Here is an 18062-nt window from a genome sequence, read left to right on the forward strand (position 1 = left end):
ATTTGGATTGGAAAAATTCATTCAATTGCCTGTCTGTTGTTCAAACCGCATGCAGTCCTGTTTAGCAGCAACACCAGTCCCCGCCACAACCTCCTCCCTCCGCCGACCAGAGTCCGGTTACCCTCCAGAACCAGCACCAGAACCCATGATCGTGGAGAAGCATCGATTATCGTCCGCTGAGCGGCAGAGAAGGCTGACCCTGGGTCTCTGTTTGTACTGTGGAGCTCAGGGGCATCTGATCTTGGCATGTCTCCACGTCCTGTGGTGAGTGGGATTCTGTGTAATGCTTACTGCCTCTGATGTTTCTATTTCAGTATCGGCCCTTATCGACTCCGGGTCAGCAGGAAACTTAATCTCCAGAAACCTCTGCCGCCAGCTCAAGTTACAAGCTACCGCCACTGAAACTGTCTACCAGGTCCAATCGATAACTGGGAAACCACTATGTCACCGACATGTATGATATCGTGTGGGCCCCATCACTCTTCGGCTGGGGCAACTTCATACGGAAGACATTCATCTTCTGGTTCTGGAAGGGTCTACTGCAGACATCATCTTAGGGCGCCCGTGGTTGGTAAAGCACAATCCCATTCTGTCCTGGAGGACGGGAGAAGTTTTGAAGTGGGGCAAGGATTGCTTTCCAGTCTGCTCCCCCGTGACTCCATCACCAGCCAAGAAACCCATGGAGGTCCTTCCCGTGAATTCAACCTCCATTGAAAGTCCCCTAGAGAAGCAATCCATAGATATTCCAGCCTGCTATGCCCCCTTCCACGACGTGTTTTGCCCAAAACAAGCCTCCCGCTTACCACCACATCGGCCATGGGACTGTGCCATAGATCTCATTCCGGGTGAGCCAGTGCCTCGGGGAAAAATCTATTCACTGTCGCTTCCTGAACAGAAGGCCATGGAGGACTACATCAAGGAGGCGCTGGGTCAAGGTTACATCCGTCCATCTAACTCCCCTGCTGCATCAAACTTCTTCTTCGTGGCCAAGAAGGACGGAGGCTTGAGGCCCTATATAGATTACCGAGCATTAAACACCATCACCATCAAATTCCGATATCCTCTTCCCATGAGGGGGATGAATGGAAGACTGCATGGAAAGAAAGGGAGAAAACATGACAGAATAACTCGGCGGATATCGCATTTTTTGTAAAATTTAACATTTTATTTTCAATACCGACCAGATACAATACTGATTTTGGCAGAAACTCACATTTTTTTTAAATGCCGTTTATTGCGTTTTGGAACCAAACTCTTCATATACAGCTTTTAATTCATATTTAGGCCTGTTTCACTTGTAAATTCACTGTAATATTAACTACAGTTGGTCTGTCAGTTTCTATCAAAAACAGAGTCCATTATAAATGTTTTGACTTTCAGACTGGTTGTTGTTGGTCAAATTTTCTTCTATTCTATTTAATCTGTGTGAGATGTAAAACCCTCAAACCACAGGATCAAACCACAGACCTGGCAACCTGGAGAAGAATGGTAATGGTAAAAGATTGGTGATTGGTGAAACAATAGAGTGCTGCAGGAATGAGTCCTAAAACCAGGAAACGAGTTAACATTTGCACTTCCAGTTCCCTCCTCCTGAAGTCAATGTTTTATTCAAATGGGTTTTTAGTTACATGCCTTAAATATGTTGTTTAAAACAAAACGTTTCACGTTTTTTTTCCCCCAAAGCATTTTCATTATTTATTCTACTACATAAAATACATCAGAAATACCCAACTTGTGTATTTTTAAGCTTTTACATATCTTGAAAATGCTGTGGTTAAGTGGGACTACAGAGGTTGTGGACAACACTAAACATAATTTATAATGGCATTCAAGTCATTATAATGTCAATCAAGGTTACTTGCACCAAAAACTGTTAGCATTCCCAGTTATCTCAATGAATTTATCAACATACACGGCTACTTTTGAATGGTTGTTTGGTTGAGCGGATATATCGCATTCTGCAGAGAAGGGAGACTGGCTTTTGTCGCGGTTTGGAAAGAAAGGGAGAAAACATGACAGAATAACTCGGCGGATATCGCATTTTTTGTAAAATTTAACATTTTATTTTCAATACCGACCAGATACAATACTGATTTTGGCAGAAACTCACATTTTTTTTAAATGCCGTTTATTGCGTTTTGGAACCAAACTCTTCATATACAGCTTTTAATTCATATTTAGGCCTATTTCACTTGTAAATTCACTGTAATATTAACTACAGTTGGTCTGTCAGTTTCTATCAAAAACAGTCCATTATAAATGTTTTGACTTTCAGACTGGTTGTTGTTGGTCAAATTTTCTTCTATTCTATTTAATCTGTGTGAGATGTAAAACCCTCAAACCACAGGATCAAACCACAGACCTGGCAACCTGGAGAAGAATGGTAATGGTAAAAGATTGGTGATTGGTGAAACAATAGAGTGCTGCAGGAATGAGTCCTAAAACCAGGAAACGAGTTAGCATTTGCACTTCCAGTTCCCTCCTCCTGAAGTCAATGTTTTATTTAAATGGGTTTTTAGTTACATGCCTTAAATATGTTGTTTAAAACAAAACGTTTCACGTTTTTTTTCCCACAAAGCATTTTCATTATTTATTCTACTACATAAAATACATCAGAAATACCCAACTTGTGTATTTTTAAACTTTTACATATCTTGAAAATGCTGTGGTTAAGTGGGACTACAGAGGTTGTGGACAACACTAAACATAATTTATAATGGCATTCAAGTCATTATAATGTCAATCAAGGTTACTTGCACCAAAAACTGTTAGCATTCCCAGTTATCTCAATGAATTTATCAACATACACGGCTACTTTTGAATGGTTGCTGCATCATCTTCTTGCATTTTAATCTGTAATTTGATGTGTGGGTCACACAGCATCCCATGATCTCCTAGAGCAGTGGTTCTCAATTCCAGTCCTCGCGTACCACCGCTCTGCATATTCTGCATGTTTCTCTTATTTAACACACCTGATTCAAATCACCAGCATGTTACAAGAGAGCTCCGTGCATGTGTTCCGATTGACATGGCACATTTTTTGTATCGCCATGAAGGGATTTATTTTGTGATAATGGTTTTGTGATTAAATTATTTTATTACTGTATATACATACCACATAGAAAACAGAACACAAGCACAGCTATGTAGGTTTATACAGTGTTGATATGGGTATATGTATAACTGTATATGTTCATATAGTTAATATTTAGAAATATTTAACCACTGAATGATGCAGCTGACCAATCAGAATCAAGTATTACATGGCACTTTGTAAAAGCTAGAATATATAATTAATTTAAATAAATGTAATTTTATAACAATTGGGAAGGGAAAATTCAGTGTGCAATATGCAAATTTTCTCTCTCAATCTCACTCTCTGCTCTGTCCCTCTCTTGGTCTCTATGGTTAATATGCTTTATTGACATGCCAAATTATTGTATATTTGTATTGCCAAAGCATTTCCAGCTTAGTCGTGTACCAAGAAAATGGTGCAAAACAATGTACTTAAATTAGGGAAAATAATGGAAGACAAATTAAATATATACAGTATGGTCTGGTCGAAGGAAAAAAAAAAGAATGCATGGCCGCTTAGAACTTCCGTAGGGTCTCCCATTCAGGCCAAATTGGTTTGGCTAGACTGTTATGCTAATAAAGAAATTTTCAGCTGAAAGTTCAGAGTTCAGCTGAACACCATCTTGACCAACACTTAAACAAGCTGAGATCAGAAAACCCCTTTTTATGTTGTTTATTATATTAAAATTATATTAACAACTGAATAAAAACAAGCAATAGCAAAAGAGCTTGGTCAGAGAAAGAGACAAAAGCCAGACCACTCGCTGTCCCTCATACTGTAGCAATCACTGTGCTGCTAACTCTCTCTCTCTCTCTCTCTCTCTCTCTCTCTCTCTCAGTAAGCTGACGTAAAATGAGTAAGATTTGGCTCACAATGGTTCACAATACATTAAAAGCTGATAATAACAGATTGTCTGACTCCAGGGCTAGAAATAACCTTTAGAGACACTCCCTCGTTCCCTATACATTTCTGTTGTGGGTATGTGACGTTATTTCAGTCTGCTGTGTAATCATGCTTTAGCCTATAGTCGTATAATGCGTATAGAGCCTGAAAAGAATATCACAGTGAAATGGTCTGCTGTTTAATTTTACTGAACTTAATTTCATGTTACGTGATGTGAAAATAACAGCTCTTGTCAGAATAATAGCTTGTTGATATTTAAATGTCCTACATATGTTCTTGGACTTATTACATGTAGATTAGTGTAAATTTAAAATTTGAATAGAGATCTAAAATGTCCCTTAATTTTTTCTCTCTCTCTCTCTCTCTCTCTCTCTCTCTCTGTCCAACAGAACATTATAATTGAATGGTTTTGCCCTGAGCTGCATTGTATGCCGATACATACACACGGCCAGTACAAACCAGATTAAATATCTAATCCTGCAGACAGCAAGAGAAGAACAGAGGGTTTGTGTGATAGTGAGAGACAGAGGGAGATAGAGGAAGTGAGAGAGTGATTTACACATGACCTTTGTCCCTCTGCAAGGATGAGAGATGAAGATCAGCGGTCCACTGGTGGCTGTCTGTCAAAGACGACAGGACACACCCCATCTGTGCGCGAGTGTGTGTGAGTGAAGCAGCTTCAATCTGTCTAGTCTCTGCATCAGTGCTTTATAAGCCTCAATAACTGCAGTATAGAAACAGAGCCTAAGGCAAGGTGTATGAGTCCGTCCTTTACATCAACTGGGTTTGCTTCAGGACCCATATTTTATATTGGATATCAAGTGGCGACCCAATACAGTCCTTAACCACCATCTTTCATGCAGTCACGGTCATATTGTCTTTTACCTTGTAAAATACAATTGCTTTTTGAGAATAAGAGGGATGTTACACAACCTGTCTAGTTTACCATCTGTCTGATTTGATTTGCTTCTACCAAGTGACAGATGAATTTGCGGTGAAAGACTTGGATAGATATGGGAAGCTTTTTCTTTTCACTATTCGCTTTTATATTTGTTTTCTTGCTTTTAAATATATTATAAAAGCAAGAAAAAATGTGAAATTAGAGACGTCTTAAAACACATCAATCCTGGTGATCATATATATATATATATATATAAACTATCATTCAAAAGGTTGGCATCACCAAAATGTATGTGTTTTAAGAAGTCTCTTATGCTCACCAAAGCTGCATTTATTTGATCAAACATAAAATAATACAGCAATAGTATTATAATTTAATTGTTTTCTATTTTCTATTTTTAAATGTAATTTATTTGGTGCTCAAGTGCTTATATTTTTGTGGAAATCGTGGTATATTTTTGTTGGGATTCTTTAATGTAAGAAAGTTCAAAACAACAGCAGTTATGTGAAGCACATTACAGTTATGTGAAGCACATGTTTTCTAACATTATAAATCGCTCTTCTGTCACTTTGGATCAATTTAATGCATCCTTGCTGAATAAAACTATTAATTTCTCTCAAAAGAAATCTTACAGACCTCAACAAATGACTTACTGTATAGTTGCTTCTGCATATTGCACTGGAATACAAGTTCTTTTAACATTGAAAAATTGCATTAAATTTCATGAACCTCATAAATGAACTTTGCCAGTCGTAATAAATACATACTGGGTATACAGTGCATAGATACAAGTTCAAATCATCAGCATTCACCAATATGAATACTATCTTTCACACTCACCACTTTCAGCACAAACAGCCTCTCTTTCACCCACACTCATTTACACACTAGTTCTCTCACACACACACACACACACACAGAGGCCTCCGGCCCACAGCCATTGATGACAGCTGAGCAGCCGGGGAATGTTTAGCAGCTCTGATACACAGACAGCACAACAGCTGCCCCCTCAGTGCTCCTCTCAATAGCAGAAAGAGCTACTGGCACTAGCTAACCTGACAGGAAGTAGCAACCTGAAACGGGAAATAAGTAGCGAAATAGAGGTGTGAAGCCAGAGGAGAAAGAGAGAGAGAGAGAGAGGGATTTCCTCCATATTCCATCTTAAATATTTCACACACTTTTCCAGTGTCTGCCATATATGAACAGAGATAACACCTGCAGCTATCTATTCTTAACTCAGTGTAGCATGGCCCTGAGTTTACTTAGCAGGGGAACCCAAACACACATACACCAGACTCAAACACCCCGCTGGAAATTTATTTTTTTGTTGTTGTTTTTCTGTTAATGATAAAACAGTGGCAGGGGTTAGTTTAGTTTTTTAGTGAATCTTTCTGCAAGTTACACTGTTACGCCAGTAGGTGGCGACAACTGACCATCTTTATGAGTAAGCCATTTGAATTGTTCAATGAACAGATTCAAACAAAAGTGCTGATATATTGAGGAACGAAAAAGTTGACTGTCCTTAATAGCAAGTCATTGAATCATTCACTTTGTCAATTTGTTCAAAAGAAAGGTTCATTAACACATTTTTTTTTACCATTTTTATAGCTGCGTCACATACTGTGTAGGTACTATATTTGAATAAGAACCATTAATAAAGTATGTTCTATATTGTATAAATGCGTGTATGTACCAACTTTTTTATGAATACTGAGAATTCAGAAATACTTTTTCACATATTGTTTTTTGCCTACTATAGTAGGGACGTATGCATATTTGGATGCAGCGTTGAGTGAAGCAATGAATCATTCACTCAACTGATTTGTTCATAAACACTGATTTCTTTAGGAATTAAATAAATGTCTTTATGAGTGAAATATTTGTAAATTTTTTCTATTTTGTTCAAATATGTTTTGATTGATCATTTACTTAAATTTTTCTTAGTTCTTTTTTTTTTGTTTCTTTTTTCATCATGTACTCACCTTCATAACGTTCTAAACCTGTGAGACTTTTTTTCTTCTTTCTTCCTGTCCTGACTGCTCTTCCATATAATGAACGGGGAGAGTTGCTTTTGAGCTCTAAAATGAACCAAAAAATGTGTTAAAATTAGTCTGTATGACTCATGTACTATATTCAAAGCTTCTAAAGTCACGGGACAGCTTTGTGTGAGGAGCAGACTGAAATGTAATCTATGACTGTGACTAGACGGTGCATTAAAACCCTGAGCATACACACACATTCCTACATGACAACGGTACAGATTTGAGATATATTTCATTATATGTCATTTTTGTTGGCTCATGACCACTTTAGTGAGTCATGACTCATACACACAGATATCCCAGCAGAACTGGCCGTGTTCCATGCATGTGCCGGTAAATGCACAATAATGCCGTTTATTAGCTCTTGGAGACAAAACACTGTTAAATGATTTATTTGTTCCACTATTTGTGAGTAAATGGCTTCATTAAAATACACTAGAGCAGACAGAGGAATAACACACTGGGGGACGGCAGTGGGCCAAAGTTACTGCTCACAACCACATGCGTCATTATAAAACACACTGTGCATATAAACCAGCCCTGCCTCGTTTTTCTTCATCACAGACACTCAGAGATGACTGATGTATTAGCTAATAAACAGCGGTTCTCTTAACAGGTAGTAAACAGAAGAGCAGATTAGAGCATCTCCTAACAATCCAGCCTCTTACAGCAGCCGAGTGCATAAAGAGCTCTGATGATTGCAGGGTATACAACCAGCCATTACACTCCCTGACTGTATCAGAATATTCTCTGCTGAACAGATCTGCTTACATTAGTGCACATTTTCAGGCTAGTTTATGCTGGTTAGTGCTCAATTCAGATTGACCTAAAATGTAACCCTAAAAAAAATAATAATGATTTTATTTATGCATTATGGTTACATTGTAGATCAATCTGAATTTTGTATTTTTGTAAAATATTATATATATATATATACTACAGATATATTTTGTATAATCACAGATGAACTGTATAATTCACTGTTGACATGCAAATGTTTCATGCCTCTCATATCACTCTGTGCTCTTTTTCTGCATGCATAACATCATTTAAACTCAAATTAATATTTAATGTACATTTATGTATTTTTTTGGTGCAATGCATTAAGCAGGATGTACGATCAGTCAGCCATTATCACAAAATAAAAATAAAAAAGTCCAGAAAAACTTGCAGAAAAAAAGTTTCTATGCAGGAATTTAATACATGCACTCTGTTTGGATGTTCAAAGATTATGCATGTTGAAAAATCTAAAATTGAAAGGCAAGGCAAAGAGAGATGGTGGATTGGCTCTTAATTCTCAGAGTGCTTTGAGAGGGGTGCCAAGACAGAAAGATATATGGTAGCAGTGTTTATTCCACTGGCTCTCCAGTAAATAAACACACCTCCTGCTAAATGGAAATATGGATGCTTTCATACAAGCGTGTTTACACTCTCGTTGGAGGTGTGGCGTGGACTTGTTCTGCTGGGCTGATGGGGAACATTGGGTTCTTTCAGCGTTGTAACGGTTCTACCCACACATGGATGACCTGGAGCCAAGCAAAATGAGGGGTCTTACAGTAAAATGGAAGCTCAAATGATATCCAGTAAGAAGCACACACACAGTTCTAACCAGAAGCAAAACATTTTTATGTGTCAATGAGAAGTTCATTGACATGGCAGAGATGTTGACAAGGAGAATATACAAGCTGGAGATTGATATAAACAGCTTCTCAAGAACTAACCACAAATTTTAGGAGTGCTGTACCTGCATGGAATTTTCTCTCACAATTGTTATTTTAGTATTATTTATATACTGCTATAGTTATAGTTTTTATTTTTATATTTTCAGTTTAATTTTAGTTTAAGCAATTCTGTGATGTGCTTTTGTCATTTTTATTACTATTTTTTTTAAATTTCTACTAAATTTTTCATCTAATAATTATATTTTATCTCAGCTTTATTTCAATTACCAAAAACAATTTTTTTTGTCATTTTAGATTTAACAGTAACACTACTGACAATGATGTCTAAAGTTACTTTCATAGCCATTGAGGGATAGTTTACATTATAATGTTTATTTTATTTTCACCTTCACTGTGACTTTCAGCAGAAAATTAAAGGGGTCATATAACATTATTTTGTGTATTTGGTGTAATGAAATGTGTTTATGCGGTTTAAGATTAAAAAAACATTATTTTACACATACTGTACATTATTGTTTCTCCTCTATGCCCCGCCTTTCTGAAACGCGTCGATTTTTACAAAGCTCATCGGTCTGAAAAAGCAAGGTGTGCTGTGATTGGCCAGCTATCCAGTGCGTTATGATTAGCCGAATACTTCAAGCGTGAGACGGAAATGTTACGCCCCTTACCATACTGTTATGATGCCCTGTCAGGCCGGAGCGATTATAAACGAGGCATTCGTTGCATCCAGTGGGGACATAATTATGGATTATAATGACTTATACTGTCTTTTTACGCGTTGCGTTGCATTGCGCCGGGCTGGACTCCATTCGTCCACGGTGAAAGCGGATTCGGCGATCCACAGTGCAAAGTTGAAGTATTTCCTCAGCAATCAGCAAGGATCAGCTCCAGGCATGACGAAGCGATATCGTCCTCTTTTGGAAGGCCACACAAAGTAGTTTTGCTTTCACAACGAAACACACAGCGCCTTCACGACATGGCGGCGGCAACAACAATACTACAGCGAGAATAATAGTTACGCCTTCTTTCTTTGCGTGAACATTTGGGCACCGTTATGCAAATCTTCCCACATAGCGTCGTAGATATGTGGGGGCGTGTTAGAACGAGCCGTTTTAGGTAGGTGTTAACTTTTATAAAGAATATCTCTTTGGATTTGAGACTTTAGTCTTTGCAACTTTACAGATCTTCTTTATGCACCAAGAGCTTGTAACACTCCAAAGAGAAAGGAAAATTTGAAATCGCATCATATGACCCCCTTTAATATTGAATATGCCAGGCCGCATCAATAAAATGTTTTTTGTTCAGGGCAGATGCAGCTCAGCACTTGCTGTGCTGACAGAACATCTATCTGGGATCAGATCTGTAGTACAATACCTAGTTTCCATTCTCATTAACACTTTGGGTCAACTGCAGTTTTTTCCCACCTTCACCCTCACTTATCATCCAGCGGTGGCAATCACACAAAGCTTCTGGATTCAGCGTATTCTAAGAAACCATAAATGGTTGCCAGGGACAACAGCTTGAGGCAAAGATGATGGGCTTGCTGCTTGGATCAAAACACCCTTCTATCATGGCTGCGTTTTGAGTAGTGCCAGTGTGGCTCTCAAAAAGCCTCTCTTTAAACAGCATTTGAACGGTTGTTCTTTGTACTGGGTAATGGGTTTCCTTAATGTTTTTTTCATTTTACTTTCGGCTTCTTTGACACTTTATTGATAGCACAGAGAGAAAAGAAACAGGAAATGATGTAGGAACTAGATTAGGGGGAAAAAAGTCAGGTTCAAACTCTTATTGCTTATATATGACCACCACAGATCAATAGAGCATATTTACTAACTGCCTTTAACTATCATTAAAAGTTTGGGGTCTGTAATCATTTTTAATAATCAGGGATGCATTAAATTGATCAAAAGTGACAGTAAAGATTAGGTTTGTTACAAAAGATTTCTATTTCAAATAAATGCTGTTCTTTAAAACTTTATATTTTATATCAAAGAATCCTGAAAAAGATTTACACAAATATAAGCAAAATGTTTCTTCAAATATATATGTTTTAAATTTGAATAATATTTCAATATTCCATTACTGTTTTTACTGTATTTTTGATCAAATAAATGCAGCCTTGGTGAGCATAAAATACTTCTAAAACATAAAAAAAAATCATAATAAATCTCACCGACCCTAAACTTCTGAACGGTAGTGTTTCTCTACTTTGTTATTTTTTGGATCAGTTCATGTAAAATCTGTGTTCTGTAGTAAATCCTGAGCAATAGGTCATGACTCTGCAGTTGCCATTTTTTAACCTAATTTTATTTATTTCCATTTTCCTTCATAGATTTGACTATCAAGAGCTGCTCCACAACTCCACCTTCTGTCTTGTTCCCCGCGGTCGGCGCTTGGGGTCATTCCGTTTCCTGGAGTCTTTGCAGGTAAAACATTTTTCAATTCATAGTTTTCACGTGACGTCACACCCTTACAGGAACGCCCACATGGAGGGCAAAACAAGGCTTTCCGCCACTGACCGCCAGTTATTTTTAACTAGGTTTGCATTAAGTAGTAAGTGATATTTAAAGGCCAAATTCAGTATACACCTTATTGATTATGCATACTTTGTACAGGCAACCAGATGAACCCAGAATATAAACGCAATGCGCAAGGTTTAATATTAAATGTTTTCCCATAGAAAACCATTATAAAGAAAACGCTTAACCATTTAGCGCACTGCGTTCATATTCCGGGCTCATTTGCTTGCATGCATAATGCATGCATCATCAATAAGGTGTGTACTGAACTTGATCTTTTAATATCACTGTTTTAAAGGCACTTTAAGTGTTTTCACATTAAATGTTTTAGAATGTACCACTGTTTTTAGTGATTGAGATATTGCGGCGGGTGCTTTATATGGATTGCAAATGGGCAAAATTTGCATTATGTTCACTTTGTTTTATTCTTTTGAGAGGTGATCTAAATATTTTTGGATTGGAACAGATAGAAAATGTACAGGCTTGTGCTGCAGTTCTATGAATGTTTTGCCCGCCGGGTCTTCGAGCCAGTCACATGACTGAAAACTATGAATTGACCTGAAAACTGAATACAACCAAGTATGCTTCAACAAGCCTTTTAGAGATGCAAGAAAGGTTTGGCAGTTTATGAAAACAGTCAGGTTTCGGAGTCTCCCAGATAAACAGCACATTAGCCGCCGAGTGGAAAAACTTCCCTGGCGCATATATTCTTGGCGTCCTGGTGGTGTGTGTGAAAGGGCCGGAAGCTCACGAGGGTGCCCTCGCTTCGACTCTGCCGAGCTGTGCTGAATGGATAAATCCACAGAACGGTGGGTTTGGCAGCCAGCTCGGCCCTCACACTGATTCCTGGGCAGTCCCTCGCTCTACTCCTCTGTCTTTTTCTCCCTCTGTGCTTTTCCATATAAGCCCCTGTCTGAGTTCCATAGATCTCTTTTCTTTGGAGGCAGCCAAAGCCACAGAAAGAACTGGCAATTACTAGTACTGCTGAAAATTCTAGAACAGAGGTTCTCAAACATTTCAGGCCAAGTAGCACCTAGCCGGGGGTAAAATTGGGATTTCAGAGGTGGCCGACACTAAACATTTTCCAATCAAAGGTGGCGGACCATTACGGCCCTGTTACACTCCTGCATATAGTCACAATGTTCCTTTTAATTTTTTCAGCAGTGGGTACATTGACATCTCTGGGCGCAAGCCTACGGACTGTGTGAGTGACATAATACCATCTTTTGATTAATATCCATATCCTTGTAATTAAGATAAATCATGCTGCTGTCTCATCAATCCCTTGACTGGCCCTTTTGCAGATCTGTGGAGAGATGCTATAGAACAGCATCTAAAAAAAAACTAATTTAGAAAGTATGTCATTGCAAATTCACACGCTGATATGTAAACTTTTCAGTCCATTTCAAAACATTAATATTATATATACTGTAGTTTTTGGAATGCTGTCTAGTCTGTCTTGTGCTTGGAATTTTTCTAGCATACATTATGGATAGACTTAAAATGGAAATAAAATAAAAAAATAATGTTAAAATTAAATGGTGTTTTTAATAATATGATTATTTATTATTTACTTTTTTATTAATAGTTACCAAAATAAACACAAATTAATATAGTTAATTATCCTAATTGTAGGCTACTTAAGGTTTCCAAGTAACGTGGCAATTAAAATACAATTAAACTATTAAAATAAAATGTAGTCACAGGTGTGTTAAGTTACATTTATTATTAATATTGATCAGATTGAACACCAATTAATATAGTTAATTATTCTAATTGTAGGTAATTTATGGTTTCCAAGCAACTTGGCAATTAAAATCGAATTAAATTGTAAAATAGAATAAAATATAGTTACAGGTGTTTAAATAAATAAATAAATTAAATTAATTATTTATAATTATCAGAATAAATACAAAGTAATATAGTTAATCATCCTAATTGTAAACTGTTAATGGTTTCAACATGGCAATTAAATAAAAAAACAATGTGTCACAGGTGTGAATTTTACTGTGGCTTCAGATGTTACTCGTCCAATTAATGTCAGTACAATCTGTTTTACAAATGTATATGGATCATAACTACAGCGATTTAAATAAAACATTTTAGTACTGTAAATTAGTACTGCAAAAGTCCACACACCACAGCATGAGAACCACTGCTCAAGAACATCCTCCGACCCCTATCATCCAGATCCTGCTTTCTTTCTCTCTAATCTCGCAACCACTCTGTGGTGCTGATTCCTCGACACACTCCTTGCAGAAAAATGGCTGTGCAAGCAACCACGGAATAGATCAGTGCCAAGAAGGATCTGTGGTAGTCGGGCGGCCCAAGAGCTATCATCCCAGAGCATGAAACAAAGGCCAGCTCCTGGGTCTCTGTGGGCTTAGTAGGCCAAGGTAGCAATCAGTCACCTGAAGCAATTTGTTGCCGTCCGCCCATGTGTCCTCTAACGCTGTTTAGGATGAAAGCATGGCTGCACACAGCTAGAGGGGGTGTGTTTGATCTTGGCCCGTTCTTAGGATTGCACTCTCTTGTGATTTAATTAAAAATCTCACTGTAGACCAGAATACGAGCTGAATGGCGAAAAGAAGAAGAAAAAAGGCAAACAACGAGTCTGGGAGGAAAAGTAGAGCAACATCAAGATGGAATAGTAAACAAGAGGGAAGGCGAGCAACTCCACTTCAATAAATCATGGACCCCTGTTCCTCTACTACCTCACCCTCCTATTCGGGGCGAGGGAGATGGGGTAATTAACACATCTGTCTGGCATTGTGTGTTTGATAAAAATGCTGGATGGGAGCAATAAGTCATCCACAGGCCCCTCTGAGACAAGAGGGAAGGCGAGCAACTCCACTTCAATAAATCATGGACCCCTGTTCCTCTACTACCTCACCCTCCTATTCGGGGCGAGGGAGATGGGGTAATTAACACATCTGTCTGGCAGCTTGATAAAAATGCTGGATGGGAGCAATGAGTCATCCACAGGCCCCTCTGAGACTTCTTAAACATCCAAACAGCCTTTTCATCACACGCTATATATCTCATAACCTTGCCTAAAGGGAAAAATCAGATGCACTGTCTATATTTCAGTGCATTTGGAGTGAACTTGGTCTGTTTTCTTGTGTGTGTGTTTATTTTTTATTCGATGAATTGATTGTGCTGATGTTAATTATAGTCTAAGCCACTGTCTGTCTCTTGTGGTTGTATCCCTCACAGGCCGCTTGTATCCCGGTGTTACTCAGTAATGGCTGGGAGTTACCCTTCTCTGATGCCATCCAGTGGAACCAGGCAGTCATCGAGGGCGACGAGAGACTGTTACTACAGGTAACAACCCTTCCTGTGAAGTACTCGAATGTCATTTTCCTGAGAAGGGAACATAAGGATGGAAGACGCCACTAATTAAAATATACGTTGGTAGTTGAAAAAACATATGCACAAACACTTTTTTATTATGAAGATTTCACATGAATGTATGAGGGAAAGTGTGCGTTCTTAGATTTTGTGACTTTCACCATTGCAGTTTACCTATTCCTGCTGCTGTGTGACATGAATATTTGTATTAACTTTTCATTAAGGTTCGATTTGTTAACATTAAAGTATTAGGTGTCATGAACCAACAACGGACATTTTAGAGCATTCGTTAATTTTGGTTAATGTTTATATATATATATATATATATATATATATATATATATGCTGTTTCTTTGAACATCAAAGAATCCAGAAAAAAATTTAACACAGTTTTCACAAAAATATGAAGCAGCATAACTGTTGATAATAAAAAGAAATGATTATTGAGCACCAAATCAGCACATTGGAATGATTTCTGAAAGATCATGTAACACTGAAGACTGGAGTAATGGCTGCTGAAAATTCAGCTTCGCTATTACAAGAATAAATCACAATTTTAAGATATTCATACATTTTTTAAAAATGGTAATAACATTTCTGAATATTACTGTTTTTACTGTGTATCAGATAAATGCAGCCTAGGTGAGACTTCAAAAAAATATATTAATGGTAGCTAACATTAATTTATATTTTTTATTCATTTGTAACTTGAAATGTTACAAATGTATTATTATATGTAGAAATTAACAGCGCTGTTATTACCTCGCTAGTGAGAAATGTCATGTGTAGCCTTTAAGTTGCTACACTATATAGGCTAACTGATCAAATCATCAGGGCATGCTGACAACACTTTTTTGTGCAAACTGCGTGACCGTAGTGTGCGTGTGCGAGCATGTGTGATTGCAGTAATTCCTGTGTGCTGTATAGGTACTGTATGCTAATTTCCATTATTAGTTAACTATGCGAAGTGTAATGCGGTCAAGAGAGCTGCCTGGAACTACGTTCGCCATGCGTTTCCCTCAAAATAATTGCACACCTCAGAATGTTCGTCAGCCAATCAGATTCAAGCATTTAACGGCCCCGTAGTATAAGGGTGCTTTCGCACTAGCACTTTTGGTGTGCACCCGGGTTCGATTGACGTCAGAGTTCGGTTCGTTTGGATGATGTGAACGCTGTCTTCCGAACTCGGGTGCGCACCCGCGAACCGTACCCGAGTCCGCTTAAAAAGGGTGGTCTGGGGTACGGTTCGCTGCTGATGTGAACGGAATCGTACCAAATCACGGAAGTGAACCGCTATTAAAGGGGTCATATGATGCTTTTTTGAATATCATTATTTAGTGTATTTGGTGTATATTATTTGATAAAAATGTGTGTTTGTGTGTGTTTCACTCACTTTCTTGACGAGCGTGACTGATGCGGTGCAAGCAGATAGCTGAATATCTCATTTCTGTTCGCCTTCAGCATTTTTTAGAGCATTTGCAGTACATTCGTAAGGCAGACGTAAGTGCCGTTATGTACTGAAGCTTTGGAAACAAAACCAACGGTTCAAAAACATAAATATAAAATTGAAGAGAGCCTCGCTACGCATTTTGCCGTCTTCTCCTGCGCCGTCGTTGCTAAGCAATGGGGTAAACAGCTGCTGGCTTGATGACGCAAACGAACCACGGTTCGGACCCAAATAATTTAATGTGAACACAGTCCAGCGGGGGCAGGGGGAGGGGGGAGCAATCGAACTCGGGTTCGGCCCAAGCAATCGAACCAAGTGTGAAAGCACCATTATTTTTATTGCACTGTCGAAATTCTAAACACACTGGTTTGTAGCGCAACTACTTTTTACCGTTTACTGCACTGTCATTCGCCTTTTATTATTTATTTACAAATGAATCGGAAGTCTCGCACATTCACAGAAAATTGTTTACTTCCGCGTTGAAAAATAAGGTGGGCACTGTAGCATTTCACTGCAAAACACTTTTGTCAGCAGTGTTGGGTAAAGTTACTTTTAAAGTAATGCATTACAATATTGCGTTACTCCATAAAAAAAGTAACTAATTACGTTACGTAGTTACTTTTTATGGAAAGTAATGCATTACGTTACTTTTGCGTTACTTTTTAAGTCTGGACAGGGCTTGCTTGTTTGTTTTTAAAACACATTTTTTTTATTTCTGGCAAATATAAAAGCCTTTTCACACCAAAAGTGAAATGAATAAGCCTCAGGCTGAAGGGAAAGTACATTTACGTCCGTACAGTAGAATGCAGAAGACATTTCAACACACTTCAGCAATAAAAAAAGACACACAAATGTTTGTCTAGAGTAATTTGTGCTTATTAGTACGGTTGAACTGGATCATCGAAGGTCAGAAGCAAATAGAATGGGATTAAAGACTTAAAGGATATTTGGTTTGTTTAACATTTAATTATTGCACGTTTGCGTCATATTCTGAGTTGCATTATTTTTATTCATTTTGAGGAATGCTGAATCAAAAATGAAGAAAAAAATAATTTTGTGAGTGAGATGAATTAATGCATATTCATATTTATTTTAGATCTACAGTAACATCTTCTGATTTCTCTCAACATGAGGACAGGAGAGCTGTCAATCAATAAATTGAAAAAAAAGTAACTTGCGTTACTTATTTGAAAAAGTAACTCAGATATTCTCTTGTAAATTAAAAAGTAATGCGTTACTTTACTAGTTACTTGAAAAAAGTAATCTGATTACGTAACGTACGTTACTTGTAATGCGTTACCCCCAACACTGTTTGTCAGTGCTGCATATTTTTGTCTTGAAGAGTTTCTGGAGGTGACAGGTAGAACAACGATACTAAGGTTTTTATAGGAACACCAATTAACCTCACCGGTGAATTCTTTGCCACTTTGTTCCCTCAGGTACCTTCTACGGTGCGGGCTGTGGGCATTGACAGGGTGCTGGCTCTCAGACAGCGTACACAGATGCTCTGGGAGGCCTACTTCTCCTCCGTGGATAAGATTGTACTCACCACACTGGAGGTGAGAGCTAGGTCAGCTTAGATGTGTAGTTTATACAGCGGCGTGTCTGACAGAGAGGAAGGTCTGTCAGGGGAAATTAAACCAGTGAAGGATGCCATACATAATTAGCACATACTTAGTCCCCTGCCCTTAGGTTAATTGGCAAATGGAATGTCAATTTTGCACAGAAGTATGGCTTTGGTTTGCCCTCTGCTGGCCAGCAGGTGAAACTGATCATCTTTAAAACTGAGAGGGATTCAATGTGTCTGTTTGATTTGATGTGATTGATTGTTATATTGAATGCTACCGTCTTGATGTCTGTCAGATCATAAAGGACAGAGTGTACTCGCACATCTCCAGAAATAAATTCATGTGGAATGCCTTACCAGGAGGGCTGCTGGTTCTGCCCGAGTACTCGACGCACCTGGCACACTACCCCTTCTATTACTTAAACCTTGGTAAGCCTGTGCCAGATCTTTATTTATATTATATATATATATATATTAATGCTCAGTGGTAGAGCATTACGTTAGCAGTCAAAAGGTCATGGGTTCGATTCCCAGGGAACACACATACTTTGGATAAAAGCGTCTGTTATATATA

General features: G+C 38.1%; 1 protein-coding gene and 1 long non-coding RNA gene across 3 annotated transcripts in view; one reads left to right on the plus strand and one right to left on the minus strand.

The window, feature by feature from the left end:
• The window catches only part of ext1c (exostoses (multiple) 1c), a 55260-nt gene that overhangs the window by 29731 nt on the left and 7467 nt on the right, over nt 1-18062 (plus strand). For both annotated transcript variants that reach the window (XM_016282533.1, XM_016282532.1), the window contains exons 3-6: nt 10937-11030; nt 14340-14447; nt 17361-17480; nt 17785-17917. In XM_016282533.1, coding sequence (XP_016138019.1) covers nt 10937-11030; nt 14340-14447; nt 17361-17480; nt 17785-17917 — 455 coding nt within the window. The remainder of the gene's footprint in view (nt 1-10936; nt 11031-14339; nt 14448-17360; nt 17481-17784; nt 17918-18062) is intronic.
• Nucleotides 8374-17404, minus strand: LOC107592946 (uncharacterized). Its single transcript, XR_001610046.1, has 3 exons — nt 17330-17404; nt 14383-14486; nt 8374-8448 (listed from the first exon to the last, which is right to left on the minus strand). It is a non-coding gene; the product is annotated as an uncharacterized lncRNA (long non-coding RNA).

Source organism: Sinocyclocheilus grahami, unplaced genomic scaffold, assembly GCF_001515645.1.
Source record: "Sinocyclocheilus grahami isolate Dianchi unplaced genomic scaffold, SAMN03320097.WGS_v1.1 scaffold161.1, whole genome shotgun sequence".
Taxonomy (NCBI): domain Eukaryota; kingdom Metazoa; phylum Chordata; class Actinopteri; order Cypriniformes; family Cyprinidae; genus Sinocyclocheilus; species Sinocyclocheilus grahami.